At 36.3% G+C, this 21155-nt stretch overlaps 2 protein-coding genes across 5 annotated transcripts; one reads left to right on the forward strand and one right to left on the reverse strand.

The window, feature by feature from the left end:
• Positions 1 to 2594: 2594 nt before the first annotated feature.
• Positions 2595 to 16745, forward strand: phaf1 (phagosome assembly factor 1). Of its 4 annotated transcripts, XR_001604585.1 has the most exons (17): positions 2595 to 3587; positions 5378 to 5460; positions 5584 to 5667; positions 5781 to 5824; positions 5983 to 6062; positions 6154 to 6248; positions 8886 to 9034; positions 9347 to 9459; positions 10803 to 10936; positions 11051 to 11134; positions 11273 to 11355; positions 11589 to 11632; positions 11711 to 11760; positions 11906 to 11964; positions 12361 to 12433; positions 13283 to 14596; positions 14682 to 16745. XR_001604585.1 is itself a non-coding variant. In XM_016230785.1 (16 exons), exons 1-16 carry the CDS (start codon positions 3524 to 3526, stop codon positions 13370 to 13372), a joined length of 1329 nt encoding a protein of 442 aa, XP_016086271.1. In that variant the 5' UTR covers positions 2595 to 3523; the 3' UTR covers positions 13373 to 16745. The 4 variants fall into 4 exon arrangements, 3 of the variants coding, with proteins under 3 accessions (XP_016086271.1, XP_016086272.1, XP_016086273.1); XM_016230785.1 differs by having other exon boundaries at positions 13283 to 16745; XM_016230786.1 differs by having other exon boundaries at positions 8937 to 9034; positions 13283 to 16745.
• Positions 16746 to 17163: 418 nt separating this feature from the next.
• LOC107549622 (UDP-GlcNAc:betaGal beta-1,3-N-acetylglucosaminyltransferase 9-like) lies at positions 17164 to 20290 on the reverse strand. Its single transcript, XM_016230771.1, has 3 exons — positions 20024 to 20290; positions 19318 to 19408; positions 17164 to 19185 (listed from the first exon to the last, which is right to left on the reverse strand). Exon 3 carries the CDS (start codon positions 19086 to 19088, stop codon positions 17733 to 17735), a length of 1356 nt encoding a protein of 451 aa, XP_016086257.1. The 5' UTR covers positions 19089 to 19185; positions 19318 to 19408; positions 20024 to 20290; the 3' UTR covers positions 17164 to 17732.
• Between the last annotated feature and the right edge of the window lie 865 nt (positions 20291 to 21155).

Here is a 21155-nt window from a genome sequence, read left to right on the forward strand (position 1 = left end):
AACTGTATTATTTGTGGATGCACGCATGATGCTTTATATTATGTATTTTCCTGTTTATAGGACAGAGAGGGATTATAACAACTTTACAAGTGCACACAGCTGGCCTGTGATTACATTACGCATTTGGAGGTTTCTGTGGATAAACTTGAAAGTTTTTCCTGAGTTTGTACTATCCCTCTGAAGATGGTGATTCATAAAGTTTTAGACTAAAAATCCAGACACAGCATGCCACTATGATAATGTAGGTTTCAATACAGAGATTGTTTAATGCCACAGATGTGTTGCCATTTTCTTTGAGCGTGTCTAAACTTTCAATATTGTTTTATTAAGCTTTTAACTGACAAAAGCATTGCCTTTTTGTGTTTGATCAAAAGGTATAATAACAGTAAATGAATTGCCTTTGTTTTTCATATTACTTCATTATTGATAGCTCTTAAAACGATTAACATTTTATTTGAGTTGTCTTCATTCAACATGCATTTTTCATCATTGAATCTGTCTTCAGAACTCAAAACAAGGACAGAAATCTGGTTTTATATTGTTTGTATAAGTAGACACAGGTTTTTCTGTTATTTTTAACCGTTAGGAACATGTGTTAAAATTCCTTACTCTTTGTTTTATTCATCATGTTCCCATCTGAAGGATGAAAACAAACAACAAAAAAACTCTGTGAAACAGACTGGCAAGGTTTGTTACTAAACACAATAAATAAAATGAGGGCCAACAATTTTTCCACAAACAATGTAATTGAAGTTTTGATCTGGGCTATTGGTGCAGAGAAAGTCTAATTATTCACAGAGCTTTGCAAATCATTCACAGTGTCTCGTTCTGTCTTTTCAATCAATTTGTGTCAAATGTGAATATATTGCATACTCTTTTAAAGGGTTTTCCGGAAAATTGATCTTTCATTCTATTTGGACAGTTTTTGTTTACCAGGCCTTTTTAACCAAAACTACTTACAAAGCTACTTAATTAAGGAAAAAGGCCCAATGGGACAATGCGGGGTTAAATGGGGTTTGCTCAGACACACAAAAGCATGTTTCACATAATAAACAAACATAGTTTGTTACATATACAAACTCTCAAAGAACATGCACACACTGTACCGCACATATACTGGCATATGATCAAGACAAGGAGGTTCAAGCTATAAACTTATCTTAAATGTACTGTATACACATATATATATTTTCATCCAAACATTATATTATGCAATTCTTAGACCACTGACTCTTCAGCTTTTGAACATTGGTGTTGTTCTATTCTATTCTATTCATCTGTTTATGCATGTGCCCAACAAATATTTTTGGCTCTTTTTGTGTTTGTATGAATCCTTGTGTGTATGTAATACATTTGTACTAGATGAGCATGTGATGATCAAAAGTGAACAAAGTAGGCCTACTCACAGAAAACACAGACAAATGTAAATTAAATTAGAACAATATAGTCAGACACCAGAGGAACATATCATTTGAACATTTTATGTCATGTTTTTGAGTATAAATAATAATACACAGACAGTTTCCTTAATCTCAGCATTCACCACATTGTCTCTCTGTATTATCATCACCTGCACGGTTATGAAAGCACTGGCCAGTCACTCCAGGCTTTCAATAAATGACGCCATCTGGCGGCTTTTTATCAGTATTCTCGATCTATAACCTTTTCAAATTACTGTGTTCATTGGTGTGGCTTTTCCTGTATGTGACCACAAGCTCAATTTTTTGATTTAGCTGTCAGATCTAGCCCTAGGCTGGAATGAACAAGAAAAAGTAAAGAGTTCGACATTTGTCCAGCTGCCCATAACAGTTACTCCTTATCTTTCTCTGTGACAAACACAGTAGGCCTAATAGACCTTAATCAGGATAGACGCCATACTGAAGTTTATGCTGATGAAAATAAGGCTGTGAGGGATAGACTTTACAGTATACTCAATGGTATGCACTGTTTTATGGAGTTTTTGTTTACTGAAAGTCTTTTGTAATATGTTTTGTCAGCTGAACAATCGATAAGTTCAACAACAGCACAGTCCAAAACACTCCACACTTGACACCTAAAAGCCTCATTTTGGTGCATGTCAAAACTTAAATATGGCGGTACTCTGACTAAGGTCTATTACATTTATTATTTTATTTATTTAAAGCAAACTGATATTGTCTTTTGTGTATTTCTTAGCCTGCTATGTGAGATGAGCTAAAAAAGTCAAATTTACCTGCACTCTTGGACGACACTGTTGGACGAATCCCGTGAGCGGACCAAAAATTAATTGATGTTCAAAAATGTAATACTATAGACAGTATATAGTATTTCCGACATAAATGTTTTGCTTTAAGCACCAAACTAATAATATGTCACATAAAATCTGGTCATCAACATAGAAACGTCAACAGGATCGAACTATCGAGTCGAACTCTCTTTATTTTATTTTTACTGATTTATTTATTATTTTGTGTTGTTTTTGGCTATGGCTTTCTGTGGTCTGCACTCTGCAGTCTATGTTCTGTGTACGGACTGTGCCCCTCTCTTTGACTTTTATTTTGAAAATTGCCGCCAGGAAGTGCTATCTCGTTCGCACAGGAAGTTGAATTATCAGCTGACCATGGTGTTTTGGATGGAAGTTGCTTTTGGAGGGGCTCTTTCTTTATCATCTTAAGCAAATCTTAAACGTCAGAGACACCGGAAAATAAAGCTGCATGTAACAGTGCGCGATCTCCAGCAACCGAAACGGCGGCACCCGGAGAAATCCGCGTTATTAGGAACAGATGATGGTCATAAGTGCTGAGCTGTTTGTTTGCTGTTGAATCATCGGAAAGAAAGAAAACGTCAGGCGAGGCTCGTGCGAGTCACTGATAGTCTGATGTGTGTATGTGGACTTATCTCGGCCTGTGATCGTTGCCATAAATAGCCTAAATGCATGTAATTTATCTGGTTGGATACGAAAGTTTCTTCGTTCGATGTAATAATTAGTAGCTTATGTGTTTTATGTGATTCAGGAGTAAGTCAAAGGTCAGATCAAAGTGTTTGTTGTTTTTCTTTTTTTACAACAGACAGCAGTTATATAATTTGTTCGCCTATATATTGGTTATAAGATAAATAACGTCTTGAATGAATTCATGCTTATGGAAGTTGATAAAAGAGCAGCAACCTGTAACCAGTTATTCATTCTTGACATGGGCTCGCTGTGACTGACATACCGTTTACTTGTTTAATTTATTTAAGCTTAGTCATATTGGCCTTTTTATAAGTGTGTTTGCCCGTGTGTATCTGTGATTCGTTTTATAGTGTTATTTATAAGCATGGTGACCGTGCAATGCGTTGATAGCTGCATTGCATCACTTGTGTTTTGACATATCTGAAGTCAGGGGTGTCGTGTGGCACTCGAACTGTGTTTAGGAGCTTTTTGAACGTACTACTTCGTTATATTTGGACTGATTCGGTGGATTATTCGAGAGATTTCGAGAGGGAAGACTCAGATCTGGCACAGTCAGAGATCCTCGTTGATATTCCCAATTTCTCCCCGCCAATGCTGGATCTGGAGGTCGTTCCTGAGCGATCTTTGGGAAATGAACAATGGGAATTCGCATTAGGTGAGTGTGAGATCAGTTCAAAAGCTGAAGTAAACATTGCATGTTGAATTATCTAATGCTAGACCACTTGAAAACGAGCTGATTTATTTGACATTTATAGTCAGTTGCCATCAGGATTTCACAGTTGTATCACGTTCTCTGTGACACTTCACATCCGAGGTCCACTTGACCTGAAAAAGTCCCAGCTACACTGATTTGTTTCACTAGGGCTGATACGGGAATATTCAAAGAAAACATAATATATTAAATATATTTCAAATTAAATATAAATATATTTAACTCATGATGAATGGAATCAGCATTATCGCAATCTTGCATCACATTGAATGTGTTTTTTTATTATACCGATATTATCCAGTTTGTTTCCTTTCTACCTACTAGATAAATAAACAATATGACTTTATTATCTGGTTATATATGTATTGTTTTAATGATATACATAATTGTTATTTATATTAAACCCTCCGTCTGTTAAAAAAAACATGTATATACTACATAGGCCCGTTCGTTTCAAGAACTGCAACGCGACTAACGATATTTGCGTCTACAGCAACGAACGATGACTTTGTTTGTTCAGGTTTGGTATTAACAAATTGCAACATCGCGCGCTTTAAAATATGAATTATTTTGTTTGATTGTCAGTGTTTTTCTCGCTCATAAATGCTCCGCTATTGTTTTTTTGTTGTTGTTTTTTAAGACAGGCTTTATGGCTAGTTATTGTTCTTGTTGTGACTGGACCATTAAACTTAAAAAAAAGTTAGTTTTGCTTAAAAAAAAAGTACTTTTGGACTGTGCCGTGTAATAATCAATTATTATGAACGTTGGCAAGCATATGATTATGTGTTTTATGCCCTGTAATTATCATGTTTTTACTACACACTGTGTACAGCTGTTGATGCCGCTTCTTTCATCATCATTGCCATCAGGATTTCACAGTTGCATCACGTTCTCTGTGACACTTCACATCCGAGGTCCACTTGACCTGAAAAAGTCCCAGCTACACTGATTTTTTTTCCGTCCCTCTATTTTGTTTCACTAGGGCTGATACGGGAATATTCAAAGAAAACATAATATATTAAATATATTTCAAATTAAATATAAATATATTTAACTCATGATGAATGGAATCAGCATTATCGCAATCTTGCATCACATTGAATGTGTTTTTTTTTTATACCGATATTATCCAGTTTGTTTCCTTTCTACATACTAGATAAATCAAAAATATGACTTTATTATCTGGTTATACATGTATTGTTTTAAGGATATAAATAATTGTTATTTATATTAAACCCTCCGTCTGTTAAAAAAAAACATGTATATACTACATAGGCCCGTTCGTTTCAAGAACTGCAACGCGACTAACGATATTTGCGTCTACAGCAACGAACGATGACTTTGTTTGTTCAGGTTTGGTATTAACAAATTGCAACATCGCGCGCTTTAAAATATGAATTATTTTGTTTGATTGTCAGTGTTTTTCTCGCTCATAAATGCTCCGCTATTGTTTTTTTGTTGTTGTTTTTTAAGACAGGCTTTATGGCTAGTTATTGTTCTTGTTGTGACTGGACCATTAAACTTAAAAAAAAGTTAGTTTTGCTTAAAAAAAAAGTACTTTTGGACTGTGCCGTGTAATAATCAATTATTATGAACGTTGGCAAGCATATAATTATGTGTTTTATGCCCTGTAATTATCATGTTTTTACTACACACTGTGTACAGCTGTTGATGCCGCTTCTTTCATCATCATGTTAATGTGAACTGAACTGTTTGTCTGGATTTGTTTCCAGGGATGCCATTGGCCCAGGCCATTTCAATATTACAGAAACACTGCCGAATCATCAAAAATGTCCAGGTGCTCTACAGCGAACAAGTACGGATCTGCCATTATTATGTCTATGAATGTCTATGTTGTGAGTTTTTTTTTATCTAAGGCACTAAAGTATATGGATTATTTGTATCCTCCTTATCTGACCTGTTTGTCTCCCTCAAACAGATGCCACTCAGCCACGACCTCATTCTCAACTTGACTCAGGATGGAATTAAACTGCTGTTTGACGCCTGCAATCAGAGACTGAAGGTGAGAGGTGAAGTGTGTGTGCGTGTGTGTGTGATAGAGATTTTGTTAAAATATGTTTATTTCTTACACTACGTTGCAAATATATCTCCATTGAGTCAGTGTTGTTTTTGCAGGTAATTGAAGTGTACGATTTGAGCAAAGTGAAACTGAAATACTGGTAAGTCATCTTGTTTAGCCACAGTAGTTGTGGATTACATTTGTGTTTCACCCAGAATTAAGCTTTTTTTTTATCTTAAGATATTATAGAATTAAGATCTAATAACTTCTTTGTCAGCCACAGAAATGTAAAATGACGCATTCCTCTGTTCATTACAGTGGAGTACATTTTAACTCTCAGGCAATAGCACCTACTATTGAGCAGATTGATCAGTCTTTTGGCGCTACTCATCCAGGAGGTGAGAGTTATTGTCTGTGTCAGTTATTTGTCCAGACTCCTATTTACTGTGTCTGTGTATTTATTGTGGGCTTCATGTTCTCTCTGTCCAGTCTACAATGCTGCCGAGCAGCTCTTCCACCTCAACTTCCGAGGGCTTTCCTTCTCTTTCCAGCTGGACTCGTGGAGTGAAGCTCCTAAATATGAGGTGAGATTAGGTTTGCTCCCTGTGTTCATGCTACTGAATAATACCATGTTCATGGTATTTAGATGGAGCTTCAAAGAATACAGGTAAAACCATTGTATTGCATTTGGCATGATGTATAAATATGGTATTTCCATGGTATTTTCAACTTTTTTGTTAGTATACTCTTCCGTTCACTGCCTAAAAAATGTGGCTTATTCTATTGTTTCATGTGATTGCTTTATAATTAAAGACATATAAAGCTAAGTACTGTACAGTGCGTGCATAATTATGATGCAAGTTGATATTCTGAGCATTTTTTTTTTTCAAAGCATATTTTACCAATTCCAAATCTTCAGCATGTTATTCTTATTAAATGAGGGTCATTTTTTAGGATCCTTTACCTAACCTAAGTCTCTGGGAACCTGACAACTTGCACTTCTGGAGACTAAAGGTAGGTTGCAGTTTTTGGAAAATGGTGGCGCTGGAGACTAAAGGGTTCCTGATGGTTTCACACCTATTTCTTCACCTTAATTCTTAATTTTTTGCAGTTAATTGTCTTTTCTTCTCCACCGTTGTTGTTTTTTTTTTGACCATGCTGACCCAATGACCATTTTGCTGTCCAATGGTCATGTCTTAACTTTGAAATTTCTGTATCATTAGTTTTGAATATTTCTAATGGGCATTTAATAATTTTTTTACTTTTCAGTCTGAGTTAAATCTCTTTTTGTGGCTCATTTTATCAGTAAAAGAAAACCTGCTTCATAATTCTGCACACCTGAACATAAGGAGTTTTTCACTTCCAGCCTTCATGGACAATTATATATCACTTATAAATTAATAAATACAAAATGAATAGTACTTATTAAGATTGATGTGGTTTGGAATTGATAAAATGTGCTTGGAAAAAAAATATATGATCAGAATATCAACTTGCTTAATAATTATGCACGCACTGTATGTAGAATGATTGCAAAAAATAAAGTACTACCGTACTCATTAGTAATAAAGTAAATAATAATAATAATAAATAAATAAAAAATGTCAAATTTTAAATAATACTAGGCAACGTTTTTATTCAGAAAATGTATTAATAGACATTTTCAAAAATAATTAAAAAAATATTTGTCATGCATTAAGCTGAAAGACAATATATGAAAAAACAATATATGTTTTTGTATATTTGTACATTTATTTATTTATATATATAAATTTCAAACAAAACTTTTATATACAGTAATTGTTTTGAAATTATATATATGACTGAATTGTGAAATTGAAATATGGAACGATATTCCGGACAATTTTCAAATAGAATAGCAAATTGTATTTTCAATTGCGTTTTCAATATGTGGACGCATAAATTGTGACATAATCCAAATGCAATTGCAAATCCTGCATTAGCGTTTGCATTTTCGCTTTCGCGAACGCACAGTGACGGCCAAATTTCAAATGAAAAAGCAAAGTCCATTTGCAACTGTATTTCCCATGTCTTAGGAGTTACGAGCCTGTCATATTTAAATAGCAATATTAATTACCACGTCTGCTTTTTCACTCTCGCTGCGTCGCGCATGTAACCTGCCAAAACTCAAATGGAATCGCAATTCCTTTTGCATTTGAATTTCCGATGTCTACATGGAAAGCTGCCAATCAATGTGAGGGGGCGGGGCTATACTAGGGGGCGTGTTTGTGTTGGGAGGTGACGTCACTCACAGACGACCGTGCAGAATGCTCTGATCAGTGGAGGTAATCGGTAAAGGCTCAGCTAAAGGCAGCTACCAATCAGTTTCGTACCTGTGTGAACGAACAGACAGTGCAACCTTCTTGGCACAATACATAATTATGTCTTTTCTAACCCAAATGTAGGGATTATCCCCTGCTAACAGCGGGAGCCACAACGGTACGCACAATAGGTCAATATTCACTATAAACCAAACGCTTTTCACCTGTCTCGGCATCTCTCACTGTTTACACTCACTTACACTTTTAATCCGTAATAGAGAGTGTTCTATTTGAAAATTGTCCGGAATATCGTTCCATATTGAAATGTTTCCTCTTGCCATGAATAAAGCCACTGGTGCTGACATGGCGTTAAATCATAAAAAATAAATACAATTTAGGTTTGTATTGCTTATAAAGTTAAATATTGACAATATTAATAATAATATGAAATACTTTATTATTAATAAAGTAAATTAAGATAGATACAGATAAATACAGATTATTGCATGTAAATGAATGGCACTTATATCAGTTTTATACTAGGGTTATTTCTATACTATTATAGTTTATTATTTTTATAATTTATTAATGTTTAATTAGCTTTTTATTTTTGTTTATTTTAGTTTTTCAATTTTTTGTTTTAGTTCAGTTCTAGTGATATTATGTTCAGTTTTACATTTTTAGTTTTTTTAAAATTACTATTTAGATTTAAATTATTTAATTTCAGTTTTAGTTCATTTTAAGTGCTTAAACTTCAACTTCAATGTGTCTCATTTTCATTTAGTTTCAGTTTTAATCTAATATTTGTATTTTATTTTAGCTTTGTTTCAATTAACAAAAATGTTTCAATAGTTTTAGATAATGATAATAACCCTGACCCATGTGTGAATTGATCTAAAATACATTACTTTGATGATGTGAGCATCTTTTCACCAAAAGAGACACCTGCACAGACATCGTGTTCTACTCCTAGCTGTTTTGCCTTGCCAGCCTAACTTTGCCCATGGCTTGGCCTCCCTGCAGATTCCCCATGGGGCCACTGTCAAACGGATGCACATTTACTCTGGAAACAACCTTCAAGAAACCAAGTAAGAGCCGTGCATGTGTTTGGATATTTGTGGAGTTTAGGTGTAAGTAAAATGCCATATCACTACTAATGAATGATTACAGCTGCATACTATTGAGCATGGATGTGTTTACTTACCTACCCTAAAGTTCAAAGTCATTGTCTTATTATGTCTATTTGAAATTTGTATGTGGCCCAGGGGTGCATTAATCTGCATTTAGTAAGAGACCTTGGGCCTCTAATTTTGATTGTTCAGTTTAAGCACTTGGTAAGAACGCTGTGGGTTGCATTCCCATTAAGCAGCAAACATTGTAAATTATATATTTCTTCACAGGGCTCCAGTGATGCCTCTGGCCTGTTACCTTGGTAATGTGTATGCCGAGAGTGTGGAGGTGTTGAGAGATGGGGCAGGACCGCTGGGTCTCAAACTTCGCCTGCTCACCGCAGGTATTATCCATAAAACTAATGTCAGACATCATTATGCAAGTTTTCAATAAACATGCATATGACCAGTGTTGGGGTTAACACATTACAAGTAACGCGAGTTATGTAATCAGATTACTTTTTTCAAGTAACTAGTAAAGTAACGCATTACTTTTTTAATTTACAAGAAAATATCTGAGTTACTTTTTCAAAAAAGTAACGCCAGTTACTTTGTTTTCCCATTTATTGACTGACAAGTCTCATGTCCCCATATTGGGAGAAATCGGAAGTGCAGTAAATTAATTTTAAGCATGTTGAGGAGAGCAACAGTTCCCTGTTTTCTGGCAAGCTTCTGTGTTTAAAGACATATCATGACATGTTATTCCAAAAGTTAAGCAGTGCTTAGCAAACCAGCATAAGTAATTTGTACTTCTGGGATAAATAAACATTTGTGCTGATTATTGTTTGATTGTTATTCATCGCCAACATAAACAAACAGCATAGGTTTATTTTATCGCTATAGCATAAACCATAAAGCTGGCATAATCATAGATGTATTGACCTTAACAAAGATGTTTATAGAGATTCTATTTAACATTCTTTTGAAATGTTCTTGGTAATCAGTATTATGTGAGTTTAACTATATAGTTCAGTGTTTTCCAGCTGGAGGGCCGTGACCCAAAAATGGATTGCAGGTCTGTCATGATAGGGGTCGCTGACAACAGAGAAAAAGAATAACAAATGCAAATCATAAACCGCAACTATGTAATCATGCATTTTAGGATAGCAAAATACATAGGCTTATCAACGATATTTTACGGTTAATAAATAATATTCTTTTGAAAATTAACTTCATTTATCATAAAAAGGAAACAAAATGTCTTTAAAAACAAGCAATTTTATTAACATAAATTTTTAAGAATATTTATTTACAGTTCAAAGTTTGGGGTCAGTAAGAAAAAAATCATGTGACACTGAAGACTGCAGTAATGGCTGCTGAAAATACAACTTTGCTGTCAGGAATAAATTGCATTTTAAAATAGAAAATAGGCATTTTAAATTGTAATAATATTTCCCAATATAACTGTTTTTACAGTAGTTTTGTTCAGTAAATGCAGCCTTGGTGAAAATGAGACTTATTTCAAAAACATTAAAAATCTAAAGGTTTGGATGCAGTGTGTGTTTATTTATGTTTTTTGAACCAATTTTACTGCTGCCTTGATGTCCACAGTGAAACCTTGGTGCTGTAATCCAGATTATAACAAGTGATATCTAGTCATCCAGTAATAATAGAAAATTAATTAGCAAACAAGTATGCTGTTTGAAAAGCTGCTTTTTTCACATTGTTTGTGTTTTTACTTTCTCAGGATGTGGCCCGGGAGTGTTGGCTGATACGAAAGTGCGAGCCGTTGAGAGAAACATCTACTTTGGAGATTCTTGTCAGGATGTTTTGAGTGCTCTTGGCTCTCCACATAAGGTCTTCTACAAGTCAGAGGATAAGGTAATGACCAAACCTGTTTATACAAAACACGGCACATTATTCTCAAGATGATCACATTGCCTCCCATTTATTCTGTTTGTCTTGAAATATCTTTTCTTTTTTTGTACGTCTCAGATGAAGATCCATTCACCCTCCCCTCACAAGCAAGTCCCGTCCAAGTGTAATGACTACTACTTTAACTATTATATTCTGGGAGTGGTGAGTATCATTTTTAACTTACTCCATTAGTTACATTACTTCTAATTAATCCATAACGTGCTGTTAGTGTAGATTTTGTTTGTTCAGTTTACGTAAACCCTTAAACTTTTGAGCAATTATTCTCTCTATATCTTTCAGGATATACTGTTTGACTCTACAACCCACTTGGTCAAAAAATTTGTCCTTCACACCAACTTCCCTGGCCATTACAACTTCAACATGTGAGTCTCATTTCTCTGCTTTTATTGTATTATGTATTGCAGCATTGTAAATATTTGGTTGAATATCTATTTCAATTGGTCACTGCTGTTGGGAAGGTCATTCTGGAGGTTTTGCAGTCTGGGCATATTGATTGAATATTGATTTTCATTTCATAATGCTTGCAGTGTTTAGCAATGTGTGGTTTGAGTATCATATTCCAGGAGAATGTAACTGCCCTTTATTCCCATCTCAGATATCATCGGTGTGATTTCAAGATTCCTCTCATCATTAAAAAAGGTCTATATTACATTCTCTGGACTTGATTGTTATTCTGTGGTGTTTGGTGTTTTTCTTATTCTTTAAATTGTGTTTCAGATGGGGCAGATGCTCAGAGTGAGGACTGCATTTTGACCACCTACAGCAAAGTGAGTTCATGGACTTCACTGTATAGTCAACACATACTTAATATACACATGCATTAGATGCTATGTTATTCACTACTGTATGTGATAAATAATTCATAAAAGTTTTTAAGAGAGTACTAATTATGTTTTCAACTTTTGCACTCAGTGGGATCAGATTCAGGAGCTGCTAGGACACCCCATGGAAAAACCAGTTGTGCTACACAGGTGAGAGCCATAGGGGTAGATATGACCATATGTTATTTTAGTATTATTTATGTAGGGGTATAGTATTTATTAATATTTTAAATTAGCTTTTCTTTGTATATTTAAATGTTTTTATTCATGTTTTAGTTAGTTGTATGTGCTTTTGTCATTTTTATTCATTTGAGTTTTTATTTAATATTTCTAGTTATAGTTTTATAGTTGTTATTTCAGCTTTATTTCAATTCATGAAAGATTTGTAATAGTTTTGATGAAAAATATCAACACTGCCTGAATTTAAAAAAAAAAAAGTCTGTAGTTTTTCACATGGTTTAGTTCAAACTACAGCATACAGACACCTCTGCATATGAAAACCTGTTCATAATCTCTGATTAATTGATTAATTGTGCACTGCTGCAGGTCATCATCTGCAAACAACACCAACCCTTTTGGTTCCACATTTTGCTTTGGACTACAGCGGATGATATTTGAGGTATGTGACTAGATCAACTGTGTGTACGGTTTGTTTTACTTAGTCAGCCTGTTTAAAAATAAATATATTAATTTAAAAAATAAATAAATCTCTATAAATGGCAGATTTGGTATTCACACAGCTGTTGCAGCTGTGCTGTGTTCACAATTGAATGGAAATATCATTGGCTCTTACTAGGGATGTACTGGCTGATACAGTTTAGCAGATAACTATTTTCATGTTATGGCCAGTAACCAATAAATGGCCACTGTTAGAACCATTTTATTTTAATACATTTTTAAAAAGTAAAACATTGAAAATTAGTCATTTTAATTGCTGTAAGTGAATTTAGTCATCACACAACATTAGAATGTACAATATGAAAAAATGTATATTCATATTTGTTAAAGATAATATTATTTATAAGAGAGCATTAGATAACTGCAAAGGTATTTTAATTGTAAAAACAGGGGAAATAGGCATGCATTATTAAAGTCACCATGAACTTTATTTTTTTAATGGAATATTGCAGTATTTATCCATGCACATATTTTTTCAAATCATGTGCCCTTGTACTCTTTAATCAAAATAACTTTGCAACAACATATTTTCGCCCTTTCTTGTTTAAGAAGCCATTTCACTCGGGTTTTTGTCACAATAGGTGAGAAAATACTATCACAAATTTCATTTTATCCCAACTTTAAAATATCCCAAACTGTCTGACACTGATTTTTAAATAAAATTTAAAAAGTCCCTATTATTTGCAGATAACCAGTATGGTACTGATATATTAATCACCCATAGATCATACATAACTAAGCACTTAATTAACTATTGGATCTCATCTACATGTTGTTGCTGTGGTTGCAGGTCATGCAGAATAACCACATAGCTTCTGTGACTCTCTACGGAGCGCCTCGTCCAAGTAGCCTGGCCCATGCCGATCCGAGTGCCCACTGAGGAAGCCGCCATGCCCACGGTGCCCGTCCAGCCCTGCAGAGCCTCTGAACTGACCAGCAGAGTGTGCCTTCACTCACTGCTGCCATCACACAAGATAAAGCAAGACATGCTGGGAGTTTCTCTGGAGTTGAACTCCCCACCCTTCAAATTTTAATCAAATTTTAATTCCATTTCGGTCTCCTCCTCTGATAATAGCATGGAGGCTGCCCTCAGCCTGCTAATGATCCCGGATAACCGTGTAAACCTGGCTTTGCCCCCAAAGCTTTAACACAGACATGCATCAACATCAGCATCGTTATAATACTTGTGGATGCACAGTGATCCATTTCCACACAAGCATATTTGTGTTTTGTTTTTTTTGCCTAACCTTCTAAAATTTCCATACCAGACGCACCAACGGGCAAACTGTGAAGCAATTTTTCCTCTGCACGCTAAACACTTTAACAAAAATGCACATGAATTCAACTTCGTTTGCTTTCCGACGAGCAGAGGATTAGAGCAAAGTCAAATGAGGACAAACTTTCGCAGCAAAATTCAACGACGAGTGTGTTTTGTATGAATTTACGTGAGGTTCCAAGCACAAGCTAGCACAGTATGGATCCAGTGCTGTGAAAATGTTTTTGTGGCACATGAGCAGGCTCCCATACACATTCATAAACTCATTTTAATACCAAGTCAGCAGCACAGATTACCTCCCATTTCAATAGCGTACAGCCGCTTTATGGTTGATTCTGTTATTGTTTTGTTGTTCGTGAGCGCATTCGTTTTGAACATTTGCACTAAAATACACCTAATTTACTTGATAATTGTCTCCTGTCCACTAAGGGACATTTTAATTGCCGAGTCTCGGAGAGAAAGGACAGCGGGGGAGGGAACGACGACGTGCAATCTGGATTTCAAAGCTAGTAACGACCCTGACTGGCGAGAAAAGCCATCCACCCATCGCCGTTTCTCCTTCCCGTTGAATGCCGTCAATTTTGTTTGCATCTTCTTTCTTTTTTTCGTCCACAGTACAGAGATGTGAAGTTCTTTTACCTTATTCAGTATCTTAAAGTCTTAACTGCAGAATTGTCTTCTGTCGCCTGATTGCCAAAATGTTAGCCAAAGAAGAAACAATGGTTAGCTCTCTGTCATTTTAAATTCACATCGTAATAATAATCTCTTTTGATTTGATCCATACAGTCCCTGAATTGTTTTTAGCATAGCAGCTCAATCGATTGATTGGTAAGTAGACATCATGTTTTCTATAGCCATGTCCATGTCTGTACAGATCTGTAAATAACGTACACCGTTTTCATTGTTTCATCAGCCTAATGGTACCGTATCAGATCAGCTGACATCTGGAACTCCCCTACACTGCTAACATACTGAGAGTTTCTGCTTTTCTTTGCCAGCCCTTGAGGGACACTATAGCAGCTTCCCTCCACTGTTGTCCTGGATGAAGTCGCCTACATTTGACCACTTTCAGGAGGATTTAACAATGATGACTAGAGCGTTTTAACTTTAGTAGATGGTTTGTTCACCTCTAACTACTGTTCATTGCTGTGCTGCCTGGCAGCGTAGCCACCCATAGCTGTCAAGCTCGGGTTCTCTGGTGTCGTTCCCACCTCCCTTCAGGCTTCTGCAGTGTGTGGTTCAGGCTTATTCGGGCATTTTTAGCTTTCTGTTACATTAACTGCGCTGGAAGGCCGTCAGTGGTGTTTTTAATATATTTTACCCATAGGTTTTGGTCATTTAAAAGGAAGATGATATTAACATTGTGTCTCATCTCCCACCGAGCCTGTCTTGACTTTTTCTCTGTAAATGAAATCGTTTGAAAAACTGCTTTGTGTATGTCTGAGCATGTAAAGCTAAATTGATAGTCTTTTTGTTTTGAAAATCGTACCTGAATATTAGAGGAACTAAGGAAAAATGGACTCATTGAGTATTGAAAGGCTAGTACTATGCAAGTTTATTTCCGCCATGGAAACACAACAAAAATTGTGACGTTTTAATTTCACAATTTTGACTTTTTCCTCTCAATTCTGTGTAAAAGTCAATTGTGAGATGTAAACCCAGGATTCTGAGAAAAAAAGTCAATTGCAAGAGGGAAACTTGCAATTATAAGTTTATAACTCACAATTGTGAGATGTCAACTCACAATGCTGAGGAAAAAAGTTAGAATTGTGAGAGATAAACTCACAGTTTGTACAAAAAAGGTCAAAATTGCAATCCAGATATTAAGTCGCAATTACCTTTTTAATTTTTTTTTATTCCTGGGTGGAAATTAGCTTCCATAGTTTACTCTGTTCAAAATGCAGCATATGAAAAAATTATGTTATGAGTCAAAAATATATCAGAACATGTAGATGGCCCTTCATGATGTGGGGTTCACTAAGTGGTTGCGGTGTTTCCATCAAAATACAACCTGTACTTTAAAAAAAAAAAAAAAAAAAACGGTGTGAAGTTCCACTTTAATGAGTTTAAAACTGTTTAGGGCTGAGGATCAGATTTAAAATGCACAATTGGAACCTCCGTTGTCAATAAGGAATAACACAACTGCTGTTTTAGTGTCATTTTGGGAGATTTACTACAGGAGTGTGGTCTGATGGGCTGATTGCCTGCCCAATCTCAGGTGGATGTTTTATTTTTAATGCCAGGAGCAAGTGAATGCTTAATTTTCATCAAATGGGTTTTGGCTGTATTGTTTCCTCTTCAGACTTTGTCCTATTTTTGCATCGGAATGAATGAATGAATGATCGTCCTGAGGATTGTAATTAGAAATGGACAACCTCCATACAGTTTAATGCGCATATTAATGCTATGTATTGTATCCCTCTATATTGTATGTTCTTCCCCATCCTCCAAAGTGATAATTTTTTGTGGATTCAGTACATTTAACCCATTTCTGGAAATGGGATTTATCCTCGATTAAAAAAAGTGTATCTAAATTGATTGCAATGTGGTGTTTTGTATCTCAGATATTTTTACTTCTGTAGAGTTAAGGAACATGTATGCGGAAGATCAACATTATCCGGCATTTTTTTGTTGTTTCATTTTGTTTTGTTTTTAAAGCAATAATCGTTGTGTTGATGGATAATAAATCAGAATGGTCTGGTGTATGTTTGTCAATAGCTCAGAATGGTGCAACAATGCTGTGACCATTGGATTTTAGTTTCCTCGTTGAATCTACTGAAAGCATTATCAATTTTTTTTAACTGCTAATTTTGCATTTTGTTCATTAAAACTGTTACAGTGTGTTCAACAAAAATATTTAAAGAATGGATGTAATAAATATGGAGGGAAAGAATGGATGCATCCTTTGTCTTTTGTTAAAAACGTATTTTATATTCACTTTAAAACAAGCTCAAAGTGTAGTAGTGTTCATGTTCACAGCAGGCTACTTACTAAATTCAATCATTTAATTCAGTTTAATCTAAATCCAAAAGACGGCAGATCATCCAAAACAATACAGCACAATAATCAAAGAAAAATTGTTCAGTTTGATAAATAGTACCATTTTTCTAATATATACAGTAATAGTCTGTTCTGTGATACATACCCCAATACTTTTTTGCATGAGAATATCAGTATCAACATAACATTAGTGTCCATTTTGTGCATACAAAATGTGTCCGATTCCTATACAACAACATCTTTATCATTTTGCTGAAGTCTACAGTAATAGAGGAATAGTTTGAGTGAATGATACAGCTGTGAAACATTTTTAAAGAACCATCTACAGAACTAGAAAGTTTTTTTTCTTTCATTTAGCAATTTTTTAAACAGTCTTTTAGATGGATAGTTCACCCTAAAATAATAATTTACTCATCTTCATGTTGTTCCAAACCTGAAATGTTCATATACATTCAGATATTGCGTGTGTCAACACCGATAACTCCCAAGTGTGAAACCAAGTCCTGGCTTGAAGGAGATTTTCAGTGAATAAAGACTTAAATATCTCACACAAAGCTACTATATTGCTTCAAATAACATGGAATATAGCGCAAGAGGTGCACAAATCCCTTTTTAGAGTATGACAATTAAGGACCATTAGATGTCTCTGTATAGAAAAGAGGAGTCCAACATCCTTAAATAATCATATAAGGAAGTCCGCACATGATATGCGGGGAAAAAATTATATATTGTGGCCATGAATAAAGAAATAGTTCCAACAACTCACTCATTCATTTTAGATCAATCATGGCCAAGTTGTACTAATTCATTGCCTCATTGTAATTGTTAAATTGTGGTCAATGTTGTACTAAACTCATTTTAGTTTAAACATGGCCATGATTTAACTAAACCAAAATGAGGGAAGGAATTTTCTCATAGCCATGGTTTGATGTTTTATTTTCAAAGTACATTCATTATCTTGGAGTTAATGTTCCACAAACACTTTCATCCCATAATCGTTGTTCCTAAGCTTCTCCTTTGCCTTGTTCTTAGCTGTCTTCCCAATCTTGTCGCTCCACTGAAAGGGAAAAACCGTGGGATCCTGACTGCTATGGCACTGAAGGTTAGGGTCATGAAGAAGGTTCCACATGAGCCAGATCTGTGGGACCGTCAAGCTGTGCACCACCATCAGCTCTCTGTAGAAGCAGGGGTCGAAGACCTGCAGGTGGGGTGCAGCAGACGGTCTTACGATTCCAAAGGTGCGGAAGCCCTCGTGACGAGTCGGCTGAAGGCCGATCCTCAGTAGACACATGCCTAAGAAGACATCATCAATGGGGAAGAGTTCCACCTCTTGGCAGGCGAGGTGGAGCTTCAGTGCGGTATGTCCTGACATGACAAAGCCGCCTCCACCCGCATAAGACGGGTAGATCCCCTGGCCGTAAATAAACTCTGGGACAAAGTACTTACTGTTGCGCCTGCGAATTGGTTTCGCATTGACGATGATGTCGCCAACAAAAAGATCCTTACTGATCTCTTGACCCTCAAGCATCTCCAAGATATTGTCAATGTTCACATAAACATCTGCATCACCCTTAAAAATAAACTTCACTTTGGGACAGCTCACATTGATCCATTGTAGGAAGTGGATTTCTTTTAGTGTCAAGTTGAAGAAGGTGTCTTCAAAGTCCCACAGGAGGATATCGCTAAAAGTCTGACTCTCATATCCCAACAGGTTGTCCCATAATGGGAGCACTGTTTGATTTTGGGGCACACCAAGAAGAAAAACTCTCTTGACGTTCATGTTTTTCTGGGACACACCTTCTTGTCCCCATGTGCGTCGAACGACCTGACGTTTGTCAAAGTCCGTTGCTACTGATTTTATGGCGATCAGAATGTGAGGGGCTCCTTCTGGTCCAGAACACTTTGTTGGTTGATCAATTAGCAGCTTGAAGTCCCGTTGGTCTTTCTTTCGAAGGTAATCGTCAAAGTCAAAGGAAGCATGTGTTGGTTGCAGACTTGCTGTCGTTGAGGGCTGGCGAAATTTAGACTTTGCTTTGCTACGTGCTTTTTGAGACTTGACCTTTGATGGTTCCTGTGCTTTAGGCTTGATCTGAACCTCAGGTTTGCAAGGAGGTATGTCTGGATATTTTGAAGAGACCGGCTTTGTTTGCTGTCCCATTGATGCTCCACTGAGAAGGGGTCTCGACCTGGTGGACCCCTGTTCAATGTGCAAAGTCCCCCATACGGGCGTTATTCTTTGATGTGCATATAACAGCAGAAAGAGAAGCACCAGCAGAATCAGGGAGCAAAGCACATCTCCCTTTATATAGACCCTTCTCATGGTGTGACAGGTTTCAGTGTTATTCTTCCTAAGAAATTCTGTTGAAGTCTCATATTCCTCCTAAAGTATTTGGATTTTCTCACAGCCATAGTAGATTCTGTACAAAATAAATGAACAGCACTAGTATTTCCTCCTAAAAATAAAACCTTAAAATGTATTTTTTTAAATAAAATTTGCAGTCGTTAAAGTCAATTTCCTATTGTGTGAGATATGTCCGAGTATGACTTACCACAGTCATCCTGGATGTCACGAAACAACAGGAGACACAGGATATTACTTGACCAAAGTTATGCTTCATAAACAGCCAGGACCGCATACTTCTATGAAACAGGATACGCAAACAATTTATAACAGGATCCACATCTGACATCTGTGACAAACTTGCAAACTTAAGAATCTTTTCTGGCACTTCAAAGTAAAATAAATGGTGATAACTGTTGAAAGAGCTTAAACTGGTGTGTCTTTCATGTGCAATATCCACAGAAAAGTTGGAGTTGCTTTCCAAGTTCTCAGTCAGTTTTTAAAAAGAAGCCCATCACAACAAAGTTCAATGTGTCAACACCACAAAATACCTCTTTATTTTTTAAGATGTAAATAATGCTTCATTCCTCAAATCCTCTCTTAAATGATTGAGAGGGATTCCGAGTATTGTGAGGCTATTTTGAAATATTTCCCCTCAAGTTTGTCAGACATTTGTCCTGCAGTCTGATAAAGCCTGCTCTTGGACATTTTGATTCGTTCCATTCTGTAAATTAACATTGTTACGCAAGTAGGCGGTGAGTTTCGAGGCGCTGAGAAATATGCCTTAAGGCATACAGTTATGAATGTGCGCATGCTTTTATTTTTCAAGTGCATTTATTTAGCATTATATTTTCGCGTTCAGTCTTGTTTAGAACTGTCTTATAGTGTCTCAAACTTTCATTTACAAGACTTACCCAGATGAAGGTGTACCAGCAGAGCTATGACAAGACAGCACTGCAACCAGATCCAAACATCTGCTTCCACTATTAAAGCTGCTGCAATCCACCGTTGCGTGTGCATGTTTCAGAAAAGTTTTCCAGCTCGCTGAAAGGCGCTACGTTACTAAATACACAAACTTTCTTCATATCAGCCATGTTCGGAGCACTGTAGAGTAGTCATAAGCGCAGGACTTTTCTAAATGCACATTTTCAAAGAACAGCTCTTTCGTTGATCACGTGACAGCTCCGAGATTGTTGGATGAGTCGCGCGCCAGATGCCAGCGCAGCAACTGGAAACGCGTTTGGGAGCGAGGACAGGGAATCGGGAACGCGCACCAGAATTATACATTTGTAGACTCGTGTCCCATAGCTGCGCCTTTCTCCGTGATGGAAAACAAACCCGCTTCAGCTTCAGTGTTAAATATGGAAGCCCGTTTCCGCCACTGAATAAAAAATAAAAAAAGCTAATTGCGACTTTTTTTCTCAGAAATGCGTAATATAAACTCACAATTGCGAGCTATAAAGTCAGAAGTGCCAGACAAAGTCAGAATTGCGAGCTATAAAGTCAGAATTGCGAATCCACCGTTGCGTGTGCATGTTTCAGAAAAGTTTTCCAGCTCGCTGAAAGGCGCTACGTTACTAAATACACAAACTTTCTTCATATCAGCCATGTTCGGAGCACTGTAGAGTAGTCATAAGCGCAGGACTTTTCTAAATGCACATTTTCAAAGAACAGCTCTTTCGTTGATCACGTGACAGCTCCGAGCTTGTTGGATGAGTCGCGCGCCAGATGCCAGCGCAGCAACTGGAAACGCGTTTGGGAGCGAGGACAGGGAATCGGGAACGCGCACCAGAATTATACATTTGTAGACTCGTGTCCCATAGCTGCGCCTTTCTGTTCTCCGTGATGGAAAACAAACCCGCTTCAGCTTCAGTGTTAAATATGGAAGCCCGTTTCCGCCACTGAATAAAAAATAAAAAAAGCTAATTGCGACTTTTTTTCTCAGAAATGCGTAATATAAACTCACAATTGCGAGCTATAAAGTCAGAAGTGCCAGACAAAGTCAGAATTGCGAGCTATAAAGTCAGAATTGCGAAATATAAACTC

Source organism: Sinocyclocheilus grahami, unplaced genomic scaffold (assembly GCF_001515645.1).
Source record: "Sinocyclocheilus grahami isolate Dianchi unplaced genomic scaffold, SAMN03320097.WGS_v1.1 scaffold377.1, whole genome shotgun sequence".
Classification (NCBI taxonomy): Eukaryota; Metazoa; Chordata; class Actinopteri; order Cypriniformes; family Cyprinidae; genus Sinocyclocheilus; species Sinocyclocheilus grahami.